General features: G+C 38.2%; 1 protein-coding gene across 4 annotated transcripts in view; it reads left to right on the top strand.

Moving 5' to 3' along the window:
• LOC144199231 (mannosyl-oligosaccharide 1,2-alpha-mannosidase IA) overlaps window positions 1–13,984 on the top strand; it is a 116,384-nt gene that overhangs the window by 11,950 nt on the left and 90,450 nt on the right. Inside the window, exon 1 of one of the 4 annotated variants that reach the window (XM_077720732.1) lies at window positions 5,184–5,381. The exons of the other annotated variants lie outside the window; for them this stretch is intronic. Coding sequence (XP_077576858.1) covers window positions 5,295–5,381 — 87 coding nt within the window. The 5' untranslated portion in view covers window positions 5,184–5,294. Of the gene's footprint in view, window positions 1–5,183; window positions 5,382–13,984 lie in introns of those variants that run through there. 4 annotated transcript variants of the gene reach the window in all.

The raw sequence follows: 13,984 nt of genomic DNA, 5'->3' as shown, positions 1-13,984 counted from the left end.
TGCGTGGAGGCCACTATTGGTTGAAGTACTATTGTTTATTCAAGATATTTTTTTTGCATTTATCATTGTCAATACAGATTATATGTTGTTTTCTAGCTTTATTCTATTTCAAACTTGACTGTAGAAGCGAAATACCGTATTTTCCATATATAAGGCGCACCACATTATAAGGCGCACCCTCAATGAATGGCACATTTTATTTATTTTTTTCCATATATAAGGCGCCCTGTCTATTTTGGAAAAAAATTAAGACTTTTAAGTGCGCCTTATAGTCGTGAAAATATGGTACATTGCTTGCTGACGCGCTATATATTTATAAAGTGAAGAATTTTTTTTCATGTCAAGGCTACAAACAACAAAACGATCCTCATGATTTTTTTCCGCCAAAAAATACACAACTGCGTATCTGATATATTTGAAATACACTTTCAGGGTAAATTGTCAGGAGTGATTTACAATTCCCAGCAGTGAAATGTGAAAAGTTCAGTTGATAGTTTTTGTAGAAAAGTTCCCACTAGTTACCCATGAGCCACAGGCCGAGTGATGGCCGTCCATAATCGATGGTCCCCAAAGTATCGACAGATTTAGCCTCTTTGGTAAACGATTGAGGGTCCTGACCCGTCTGGAACAGCGGCAACTAAACGCTTAGCTACTTTAGCTAATTAGCTTTTCTCTCGACAATGATGCGTGCGATAGTAGAGGAGATAAAATGTGGTGTAATGATTCTCCTTTTCAGTGCGCTGGCCTCGCTCGGTCTTCTCCATTACCGCTGCAGTGAGTGTGCCCTGAAAAGCTGATTGCAGCAGAATAGAGAAGCTCTAACAGATGTGTGCAATTAAGTGCGTATGCTGGTGTCACTGTGCATGTGTGTTGTTTATCCACCACCACACAAGACGGAAGGACTTTAGACGGTCTGCTGACTTGAGTCAATGAAACTTTATACAGGCGATATAAAGTGATCATGGCTTTATAAGAACAACCTGTCTTTTTCTAACTTGAACTCTGTCAAAGCACAAGCTGTATCGTACAAATAACTTCAATTTCACATGTTCCTATTATGCTAATATCCTTGATATGGTAGAAAGGGCAGCTGAGAGGCGTCTTGTTCCCGACAAAGGGTGCCGAAGTGAAGCATGGATGCGGGAAGTCATTTTATCTGTTCAAAATCAAAGGAATGACTTCGCAAGTAACTGTGACAGGTCGTTTATGTTAGCATAGACCAACTCTGGTCCTCATGGGCTCCTATCTAGTCTGTAGGGGTCCTGGAGGACTGAATTTGAGCACCCCTGGCCTACTCTAGGTTGTCGGCACTAAAGTACAAATGCAGCAAGTCTCTTTATCTGTTAAAAATCAAGGGAACTACTTGACAAGCAACTGTGACAGGTCGTTTATGTTAGCCTAGGCCAACTCCGGTCCTCCAGGGCCAGTATCTTGTCTGTAGGGGTCCTGGAGGACTGAAGTTGAGAACCCCTAGCCTAGCCTAGGTTGTCCACGCTCAAGTATGGATGCAGCAAGTTTCTCTATCTGTTCAAAATCAAGGGAACGACTTGACAAGCAACTGTGACAGGTCGTTTATGTTAACCTAGGCCAACTCTGGTCCTCCAGGGCCAGTATCTAGTCTGTAGGGGTCCTGGAGGACTGAAATTTAGCACCCCTGGCCTAGCCTAGGTTGTCAGCACCTTACTTTGGAGACTTTATTGATCGTTAAGTGGGTCAGATATGTTAAAAAAATGTGAGAGTATTGCGGTGGGCAGTTTTTCAGGGCCAAAACTAACCGTGTTACTCTTGGGTGATTTACCCATGGTACCTTGCCGATGGACGTAATGAGCACCCCTGGTGTACGCCGATCTTTACATAGTTTTCACTGCGGCCCTGTCTGGATTACCGGTTACCCTGGCAACAGCCCTTCTCCCCCCCCTTTCAGACGGTGCGAGCAGAATGTGGCCGCCAGACTGGGATGCGATTCCAGCGCTTTGGAAGCAGCACGCTGGCATGAATTTGAATGGCATTGGCTGTCACGGAGCCAACTCCGCCGTCATCCATGTTGGCCCGACCTGTCGGTGGCAACTCGTCTCCATCAAGAGCGCTGACTCGCTTACTCGCTTAGCTATCTCGTACCCTTGTTTGTTTTGGTTTGGAGCTTCTATTTTCTGCCACGTTAGTTCCTTTTGGTTCACTACGCTTACTTGTGTGAGGAAAGCAACAACACGAGTTGCTCCTGGGCAAACAAGATAAAAAGCTACTTCATATGCGCTAGGTATTTTTCCACTAAATTCTGGAAAATAAGGATGTTGATGCTATGTGTGACGTACCGTTTTTGACAGCATCGTCTATATTCTTCATATGCTTGGAAGGAAACAGTCTAACTTTATAAAAATTGCCTAAATGTCACTTGTATCACTCGTATTATGCCGAAAAGCTGTAACCTTTTGCTATTTCGGCGTTTCTAGCCTTGTGGTTATCACCCTTTGCTGCAGTTTCTAACTGTAATTCCCACTAGAGATTTTTAATGTCACATCAACTCAAGGCAAAGGCCTAAAACAAGCCAGTCACCCCTTACACTCACTGAAAAAGGTCACATGATTAACCCTGATCAGCTGACTTGAGCGTGAAATGAGTTTTGATGATATAACTATTGCCCGTGTCTGTGTATTTAAGGTCTGCAATGGACTTGTAACGGATTGTTTGGTCGAATATTTTCATTTTATTCAACCTCAGGATGGCTTGACATTTGAAAGTTTGCAGTCCTTGAATATCACCACACGCCGTCATGGCTATCGCAATGACACGAGGGTCATAACACGTACAAATAAACAGTAGAACGCTGACCTTAGTCAAGGCAAACAAGTGTTCATCAGCTTTTACTGCAAGTGACAGCAATCTCCGGTGTTCATATTCATTGGTTCCATGCTTAGAGTGGCCAGGAAAAGTATTTTTTTCTTACAGAGTGGCTTAAAAGTGCAAAAAATGTGGGTGCTTAAGGGCTTCATTCAACACGTGGTAACGATATCCTGTGTCAGATTTTTTTTTTTCTTCGACTGAGTCAAGAGAAAAAGTGTTAAGAAGATTAAAACGGTGCAAGAATTTATGGGGCGTAACATGTGGTAACAATTGTAGATGTTCTGCGTATATAAACCAGCTAGCATGAAACAAGGATGGTAGCTTTCGCTTATTAAGAAAATTCAGCTAAGTAATGGCTATACTTGACACGTGTCAGCAGTTATATTTGTGGAATATTTGGGTTACTTTGTAGATTGGAAAATGGAAGGAAGTCATTTTTAACAAGGAAAAACGGCAAATGCATAGCTGTCAATTTCGGGCAATTGCTCCCCTTATTAATGGTTAAAATTCCTCTTATTAAGGTTAGGTTAGAACTTTATTTCATCCTATATTTGGGAAAATTGTTGGTTGTAGTAGCAATACAGACACAAAAACATTGTAGACCTCGGTAAAAAAAACAAACTATGATTATATATTATGATAATGCAATAAAAAACCATACACATGCAACCCGGACTCGTATTTATTCACATAGAGCGCATTTAAGTCTAAAATGTTCTCTTAAGTGGACAGAGGCCCAATCAGATGTTGTTATATGATGCTGACAGCTTGATTGTGTGGGTACATTGCTTGCTGACACGCTATATTTATGTATAGTGCTTAGTGCATGACAATATTAGCGGTTGACAATGACAGTTTTGTATAGTACGAGTGAAGGAGGCGATCCGGATTAGAACCGAAATAGGTAAAAAAAAGCTCGGTTTTTACATAAATACATAAAAATTTCTTCCAAAAATTGTTATGCATACATGATTTAAAATGATAAAAAAAATGTATAAAATACAGGAAAATGTATAAGTTGACAGGTATTCAAATGTAACCTCCTATGGGTCATCTGCAAAGACTTCCTAAGTATTGCAATCCTTTTATATGACAACAATCACCGAAATATTAGCTCTCACATTAACGTTTTCTTGGATAATCTGCCTTTAGGATTTGTCCCTAAAGGGACAAGCATAAGCCCCCCCCCCCCCCCCCCCCCCTGTTTTTAGACAAAAGCTTCAACTCCACATGTAAATGAGAAGGATTCATTCCAGAGAGTGTGTGAATCATGCTGAGGGAGCAACTCTATTGGGAGTTTGACTTTAAAATATAGAGCTGAATAGGATACTACTCACTGACACTCCTACACAAAGAGAACCAAGCACCATTTTAGACATCCAAAGGTTCTGTTTAAGTACTGTATTTTCACGACTATAAAGCGCACTTAAAAGTCTTACATTTTCTCCAAAATAGACAGTGCGCCTTATAATCCAGTGCGCCTTATATATGGAAAAAACAGAAAACAAAAAACAAAAAAACGGATATTAAAAAAACACAAATGCCTAAACTGAAACAATACTGATAAATATACAGATGCCATCTTAGTTTACAACATCTTCCATCATATAGCTCCTCCCTCACTGCAAGATTTTATACAAAAAAATCCAAAACATCAACAATGGCTGGCTCTAGAGGTGACTGTAAAGTAGTGCTTCATACCTGGAAGTCAATAGCAATTACCGTATTTTCACGACTATAAGGCGCACTTAAAAGTCTTACATTTTCTCCAAAATAGACAGTGCGCCTTATAATACAGTGCGCCTTATAACACAGTGCGCCTTATAACACAGTGCGCCTTATAACACAGTGCGCCTTATAACACAGTGCGCCTTATAACACAGTGCGCCTTATAACACAGTGTGCCTTATAACACAGTGCGCCTTATAATGCAGTGCGCCTTATATATGGAAACATATCATTCATTGAGGGTGCGCCTTATAATGCGGTGCGCCTTATAGTCGTGAAAATACGATACAACGACTGTTCTATGGTTGGTTAGCTTCTTCCTTGTAGCCAATTGGAAACCTAAGATACCACATAATGGAGTAATAAATGCCTACTCAATTTGATTAGGAATTTGGAATGTTTTAGGGGGACAAATTGACCTGTGAAATGGATAAATTGTGATTTGACGTTCATACGTAAGGCCGAGTGAGAAGCCTCCCCCGACCGACAACATCACGGTTGACGTGAATAATTCATGAGCAGGCAATTGGCGGTTGAGAGTGTATGCTCCTCTCCAATCCAATTGCACATGTCTCACTGTGGATATCACATCACTGCCTCCCCGCTTGCTTTTCTGTCCCTCACCTGCTGTCCGTCTCCATATCGCTTCTTTCCCTCGCCGCTTTCATCCGACTGACGTCTAGTTCCCAAGCGCCGCCGCCGTGGCGTGTTGGGAAGAAAAAGAAATGGAAAAGAGAGAGAGAGAGACGGATAGTTTTTCATTCGTGTCATCTCGCCCTGTGGATGAAAGCAAGATGTCTCGACCTAGCAAGGTGGGGTGTTAGGAGGAGAGGTTTTTAGGAAGATGCTGATTGGCTCTTTTTATAATCTGTGGAATATTTAAGGCTAAAGATGGTAAAAATGGATTTTAGTTACCATAAACGTCTTCTTTAACCAGTAGTTGTTCAAATGGCATGGTTTTCAGAGCAGGAATATTCGGGGGGTTGAATTTGCGTATAAATGTGAAATTACCTAATAAAAATCCGAATTATGAATGTGAAATTACTTGGTAAAAATCCTAATTATGTTAAGTAAATAAATGTTAATAAATATAACCTTCCCAGCATACAATTTAACTATTAAATATTTGCAATCCAGTAATATAATACTAAGAAACATATTCAATATTCTTTTTTTTTTCTGAAAATGCACAAAACAGCAAATAGAAAAACTAGACCAAGTTTAAACATCACCCCAAAAATATAACAAAAATCTGTTCAAATTGTAGTTATATATTTTAATTGAAAATATAGCAAATTTGAAAATTTAAAGATTTTTTTAAACATTTTTTTGGCAGAATTATGTCATTTTCACAATGATTATTAAGTATTTGCTTGATAACTTAGTCCACAAACATCATAATATAAACCTCCTAGTGAAAGTTTTTGATGTAAGGGTTTATTCAGTCTGGGGAATTATAGCTCATTATGGCCATTTTCAATAATCCCTAAAATAATTTGCTATCACGAACATTTATACTGGAATACAAACATTTAATGTTTAATTTAATGTCTAAGAATGTCCCACCCGATTCAGATTTTTAAAAAAAAATATTTCCGAGCCAATTTTTAATTTTTTTAAAAAATATTTTGCTGATTTGATGTTGAAACCAGTCAAAAAAAATCCAAAAAAATAATGTACCAAGTCATTAACAAATCAATTTTGTATTTACAAAGAGCCTTCTAAAAAAAATCTCTTTCCAAAAAGTACATTTTGCGCATTATCATAACATTTTTAAAAGAAATAGTCAAACTCAGACAAAAAACTTCTGGATCAAATAACATCTTTAAAAAGACATCCCAAATTGACAGCAAAGCAAGTCCAATTTTAATAATTAAGCTGCTTTTGAATCAGTTAATGGAACATAAATTAGCCTTCCCACAGAATAAATAACACTCCTCGCTAAAACAAGATAGTAGCATAATTCTTCTTTCCCCTACTGGACAAAAAAAACAACGCCAAATAGAATATTGCATAGAAAAACTGTCAGTAAATGTCAGTAGTAGCCCGTAATAAACCTCACAAGCTTCTCATTGCATTTGCATTGCATCGCGTAGGACGCCACACGCACAACAATTCGCCAAGGCTAGCGCGAGCCACTGATCAATAAACTCTTGGTAAACTAGCACTCCCACACGCCGCTGCTAAGAGAAAAAGTTATAAAGGAAAAATAACAAAGGGCCAACTAGAGGACGAGCCGTTGCCACGGGCTTTGTTATCTCCTATCGAAAGGTCCATATTTAATGTAATGCCCGCAACAACTTCCTATCTTCCTGCACACATGCACTCTCAAAGCATCATTAACACGTAGAAACAACCACTCACTTTTGTACGCAAGTGTGTTAGAGGTGGAAATACGATACAATAATGATTATTTCATATAACAATTATCGATAGGTGAGGAAATCATTCGACAATATTCCATTAACTAGTAACTAATAATCCTTAAAAGCTTCTTTTGGGCTTCTGTTGTGATTTAAAATGGGTTTATCACTAGTAGATGTCCAATTCGTTTGAATTGGGAGGGTGGCAGCGGATGAACATTCGTTGATTTTGACTCGTTATTAGTCTTTTGGGTTCATTTTGATTCATCTTTAGTCATTTGAGTTTGTTTTGACTCTTTTTTTAGTCATTTGAGTTGCATTTTGACTGGTTTTTAGTTATTTGAGTTGCATTTTGACTGGTTTTTAGTCATTTGAGTTGCATTTTGACTTGTTTTTAGTCATTTGAGTTGCATTTTGACTCGTTTTTAGTCATTTGAGTTGCATTTTGACTTGTTTTTAGTCATTCGAGTTGCATTTTGAATCATTTTTAGTCATTTGAGTTGCATTTTGAATCATTTTTAGTCATTTGAGTTCATTTTGGGCATTTCTGGCTACTTTAAAAAAATATTTCGGTAACCTTTTGGGATGCAAACTATCAGAATGTTGCTATAATGTCACACCCCTAGAATGTATATTGGTAAAATGTACTATACATAGGCCAATATGATGCTGACATGCCACCCATAAAAAAAACCCTAAGCAATTTTCCCGTTTTTGACAGTTTGCTTACTCCGAGTAATTGAGAAATAAGAGGGTCGAAAAAAAAATCTGAACATATGCCCCGGTGTATTTTTAGCTTGAGAAATGTCACCTCGAAGTGTCGAGATCAAGACCGTACTGCCGGGAAAAAGGGTCATCTTGTAACGGCATTGCTAGTGGGAGTCACCAATAAGACATATGTGGCATAAACAAGGCCGTTGCCGTGGTGACGTAGTCTCGGTATCTACCCGTGACAAAAGAGAGGCGTGTTATATGCAAATGAACCTAAGACAGAGATTTAGTGACTACCCCAAACACTTTGAGCCAGGGTTCGGGAATCTTTTCTAACACATGGAGCCATAAACAATTCATATTTTCAATTATTATTCATTGAGAACATACTCAGAATGTACTAGAAGTAAAAAATACATAAAAACGCATGCATTTTTAGTCATTTTACTGCCTTTTAAAGTCGAAAAAGTCCCAGAATTATGTTGACAAACTTGTTACCCTGATGCTAATCAATGGAATATATGCATGGACTCATCATAAGAGCCACATGTGGCTCCAGAGCCATTGCTTTAAGCCAAAAGTAGCAAATTCAAAGCTTCCTCTCCATGAGTAAGAAAATACGAACAACCCTGAGGGTTTTTAACTCGTCAACCAGCCAAAAGCAACAGGAAGCCATTTTTGCTTTCTCATATCTGCCAGCAGGAAACAGGAAGTTGACTCAGCGCTCACGGTATCGTCGCTCGTTTATCGAGGTCAGAGTTCAACTCACACTCGTTCCCATCCAAAAAGTAAAACAACACTGGGATCAAGAGTTCCACTGCCGCTTGTTACTGACGCTGCAAAAACGGCTATCGGAAAGTGTCCGCTCAGCGCTAACTCCTGGGTCCTCTTCGACACCCCCCGCGGCCTCGTTTTATTGGACAACACTGTGCAAGAAAGCAATGGAGATTTATGAGTCGTATGTTTGCGTTAGAACGTTTTTTTTAGTTTTTTTTTTAGCTTAAAGCGGCTTGTAACTCAGTGCTCCTTAAGTCCTGGGAATTTTTATCACTTTAATCGTTCTTTCTCTCCGTCCACCTCATAATCCCAAAGTCGTGGCTTTTTTTTTTTTTTTTGGTCTCCCTCGATTAAGTCGGAAAGTGTGCCAGAGATCAGCAAAAAGCAGGATTGATAACCTTGCACTTCCTTTTTTTTGTCCTAAAGATTCTGTCCACTCTTGACTTTAAGCCATCTCTTCAGGTGATAAGAAAGGTTAGGTGACGTAATGTAGTGCGCCACCTAGGGGGGTGATTATGTACTCCCAGGGGCTGCTGTTGGTTTTTTTTAAGGTTGGGAGGATTAACGTATTTTCATAACTATAAGGCGCACCGTCAATGGGTGACACTTTTTAATTTTTTTCCATTTACTGTATTTTCACGACTATAAGGCGCACCGCATTATAAGGCGCACCCTCATTGAATGACATTTTTTCATATATAAGGCGCACTGTATTATAAGGCGCACTGTCTATTTTGGAGAAAATTTAAGACTTAAGTGCGCCTTATAGTCGTGAAAATACGGTAATTGCTGTTGACTTCCAGGTATGAAGCACTCACTACAGTCTACACAGTCACCTCTAGAGCCAGCCATTGATGATGTTTTGGATGTTTTTGTATAAAATCTTGCAGTGGGGGAGGAGCTATATGATAGAAGATGTTGTAAACTAAGATGGCATCTGCATATTTAACAGTATTGTTTCAGTTCAGGCGTTTTTGTTTTTTTAATATCTGACAGTGGTGGTTTTTCATTTTTGGTTTTCTCTTTTTTCCATATATAAGGCGCACTGTATTATAAGGCGCACTGTCTATTTTGGAGAAAATGTAAGACTTAAGTGCGCCTTATAGTTGTGAAAATACGGTAATTGGTTTGGAAAAACTGGAAGGTTTTTGATTGGTTTTGTGAATTTTACAGGATTTCCGTTGATGATTACAAAATGATAATCTTGTTTAAAGCCTCAAAGAAGAGGATTTAGCTTTAGTTTTTGGTGACAAATTAATTTTTCTTTTCATGTTTGATGAAATGACGATTAGTGGATTAACTGTGGCTAATGTTTAGCTAGCGTAAAATGTAAATCGAGTTGAGTAAATATCTTCACTTTACTTATTTCCATAACTTATTCCCTATATATACATTTTCAGGTTTTTAATATTAACCCACCACACAGTTTCTTAAATCTTAATGGAAAATTCACAATATATGTATTTAACTGCTATGTGATATTACAGACTTTTAAAAATATATTTTTTTTGCAGTACCATAAAGATTTTCTGTTTCAACCACATTTTAGTCATTATCGGCTTATTTTATTCATTTTTCTTGTATTTTATTCAATTTAATTATTTCCGTTTAAATTACTTTAAAGTAGAATTATTAGTACTATTTTTTTAATTTGCATATTTTCAACATGTACCAAAAGTATTAAAAAAATAAACACAAATCTCTTACAGCATCAAATTTGAGAGGCAAAACTCTGCCCTGGATATTCGACATCTATATTTATTTAATGAGATTTTTCATAACAAATCTAATCTTTTATCCAAGAATAATAGCCCTACATAGAAAGTATCTGATCATGAGTACTGAAAGACCTGAATAGACGAGTCTACTTCCTCTCGTTTGATGCTGAGTGTTTTCATGAGTCAGCGCAGTAAAGACAAGGAAGACCTTGACTCAGCAACATACGCTCACACAACCCAATTTGGTCTGATCACCGTCCAGTTCCTTCTTTTTAAGTCGCCTCCACGCCAATTTTTTGGCGGCGCCGCCTACGGAAAAGCAACGCCGTGAATCAATGAGGCAATTTTCGGCCTTCGTGAACCCGACACTCGGATTGTTTACTCTGTTGGGGGGAAGCCGATTGGCGGTCGATACATTAACTAATCTTTCCCTTGAAATAAAAGCTTTCACGCTTTGACTGACTGGCTTTTAAAAGGCCGTTCTAAATGTGTGATTACCTCCTCTGAGCACAAGGCCGTCATTTGATTACACAAATATTTGGAGTGATTTCTTTGTTGAGTGGCGGTAATGGCGCCAAGGGAGATTGAATTGAAATCACCATGGGAAATCTGCAATTTTTCCGCAATCTCTTGGTGACATCTTTTCACTACCGTATTTTCACGTCTATAAGGCGCACCGTATTATAAGGCGCACCCTCAATGAATGATATTTTTCCATATACAAAGCGCACTGTCTATTTTGGAGAAAATTTAAGACTTAAGTTAAGTTTTGATGGTAGTTAAGTTTTGATAGTAGTACTGGATACTGACAGGCTCACACAGGTGCCGAAAAAAAAACAAGAAACTACCGTATTTTCACGACTATAAGGCGCACCGCATTATAAGGCGCACCCTCAATGAATGACACTTTTTCCATATATAAGGCACACTGTATTACAAGGTGCACTGTATTATAAGGCGCACTGTTTTATAAGGCGCACTGTATTATAAGGCGCACTGTCTATTTTGGAGAAAATGTAAGACTTTTAAGTGCGCCTTATAGTCGTGAAAATATTGACTTCCAGGTATGAAGCACTCACTACTTTACAGTCACCTCTAGAACCAGCCATTGTTGATGTTTTGGATTTTTTTTATATAAAATCTTGCAGTGGGGGAGGAGCTATATGATGGAAGATGTTGTAAACTAAGATGGCATCTGTATATTTAACAGTATTGTTTCAGTTCGGGCGTTTTTGTTTTTTTTAATATCCGACAGTGGTGGTTTTTCGTTTTTGGTTTTCTGGTTTTTCCATATGTAAGGCGCACTGGATTATGAGGCGCACTGTCTATTATGGAGAAAATTTAAGAATTTTAAGTGCGCCTTATAGTCGTGAAAATACAGTATTTAAAGAAAAATGTTCCAATCCAGTCAAAGAATAGAAAGTATTGTCCCCCTAGAATAAGAAATTGTAAAAAATAATCAATGTACAATGGCACATGGCTAGCAGTTGTTGAAATTGTCCTTTTGTGAAGGACGGTTGTTAACGTGAATTCCTCCCACACGACATGTGGAACGGAATTAACCTTTGTTTTCTACAAAGGACATTCAAGGCTTTAAAGTGGCCGCATTTACACACAGGCAATAATAAGCCTTTTTAAAATGGGCTTTTTGGATGTAACTGTGTAATTCAAGGCTGTGTAAGCACCATAAAAACAAACAATGACTTCACCTGGATTGACCGTTTTTTAAAGTGTGTATCTGGCAACGTAAAGCCACTAGCAGAATAGTATTTTTTTGCGTGTCTAATACACCAAGAAAAACTAAAACTCTTTTGGATCGAAGATGAAATAAATGGAGTTTATTAGTGTCATAAAATGACCGTTCCATTTATGCTTTTGTCAGCTGAAGAACTTACTGGGATGGCAAGATTTCGTGGAAGTGATGATTTTGCAAAACTAACGTCTGTCATTTGCATAAGAAAATTTGCCTTTCTTGATGACTTTTTGGTTTGAAAGACATACGTCGACATATTTTTACAACACATACTTATTGTAATTGCTATTGCTATTTTGGAGCCTTATAGTGGTGAAAATAGGGTAATTGCTATTGACTTCCAGGTATGAAGCACTTACTACACAGTCTCCTCTAGAGCCAGCCATTGTTGATGTTTTGGATTTTTTAGTACAAAATCTTGCAGTGGGGGAGGAGCTATATGATGGAAGATGTTGTAAACTAAGATGGCTGATCTGCATATTTAACAGTATTGTTTCAGTTCAGGCGTTTGTGTTTTTTTAATATCCGACAGTGGTGGTTTTTCGTTTTATGGTTTTCTCTTTTTTCCATATATAAGGCGCACTGGATTATAAGGCGCACTGTCTCTTTTGAAGAAAATTTAAGACTTAAGTGTGCCTTATAGTCGTGAAAATACGGTAGATACTCATCTTCCATCATAAAATGTTCGTACAACCAATTAGAGCTAATTTAGATTCTTCAATCAGCATGTGGGAGGAAATCGGAGTACCCGGAGAAAACCCACCCAATGCTAAGGTAGAACATGCATTTCCCGGAATCTCCATATAGCCATTTCTCTTTTATATCAACTATTTTTTCATCTTTAGCTTCATTTTGTTTGCTGGCCATCGTTCAAGCGGCTATCCAAAAATTCGCCGGCACCCCGTGTCAGGACCGTTTACCTTGAATGGACCGCCACACCCACGTTAAAGCATGGATGTCATCTCCATTGCAATTACGTCGGCAAAGTGGCCCATTTTCTCGGCGGCCGGGGCGAATGACAGCCTGGACGGGTGGGGGGGGATAAGGAAGTCGGGTGGCGCCATTCCTTCCGGCGATACCCCGGAGCAGCTAAATTGACTAATGGATCCTGTCAGTCTATTTTTATGAAGTGCCGCTCGGCTGCTTGGTACGTGACTTGAGGTGGACAAACAGATGTTGCGCAGTTGCAGACAGATGCTAAAACAGGATTTTGACGGCTTCAGATTTTGAAATGAGATATTTAAATTGTTTCGATGGCTGCCAGACTCTCAGTTGAAATGGATTGGACGTTGAATGTTGGTTAAGGGAAGGGAAACAGGGTGATTTAATGCTAATTGGAATTGATTTGATGTCTAATAGCAGTGGAAAAAGTTGAGGCTACCAAAAATAAATGTTTTTGGATAATTTAGAGTAGTATGTTATGTAGTATTTACATTTATATGAGAAAAATAGAGTTTGAAGGATGGAGAGAAATAATTGTAATTTTTGGCATTACAATGACGGGTTTTTGCGGAAATTCAAATCCGCAAAAAAAGGAAAACCACGAAAAATGAGGGAATACTGTGAAAAATATTCCTGTTTTTCTCTGTCTTTCGACAAAAAAATGAACAATTAAAAATGTGTTTTTCTCGGTGTTCTGCAAAAAAAAAATTAATGTTATTTTTCCTGAGTATTCTGCAAAAAAAAAATGAAAAATGGGTTTGACACAAATTAAAAAAAAATAATAGAACTCAAGTTGAGAAAATCACAATTTATGAGTACCAAATATTTAAACCGAATTTGTTTGTTTTTGCTGCTTTATTGATTTTTGAAAAAAAATATTTTTGCTATTAACTCTCTAATATGGCTTTAATTTTGAATAGCTTTGTCCAATCAGCAACAAAAAATGACATTTGAATGTGCTTTTTATTCCTTCTTGAACCCAAATCTGATCTATCGGATTGGCCGCTCCATAAAATCTGACTGGACTCAAAAAAATACCACAAAGACACACCTAGCATAAACCGTGAGACATCTTGTTTACACTTGTGGACGTCTCGGATCTTATCATCCGTCTGAGACATTTGATAAAGGCCATTGTGCTCCTATTTGTT

The sequence above is a fragment of the Stigmatopora nigra genome, chromosome 7, assembly GCF_051989575.1.
Source record: "Stigmatopora nigra isolate UIUO_SnigA chromosome 7, RoL_Snig_1.1, whole genome shotgun sequence".
NCBI lineage: Eukaryota > Metazoa > Chordata > Actinopteri > Syngnathiformes > Syngnathidae > Stigmatopora > Stigmatopora nigra.
The sequence above is the reverse complement of the archived record's forward strand: the minus strand, read 5'-3'. Positions and strand labels throughout refer to the sequence as shown.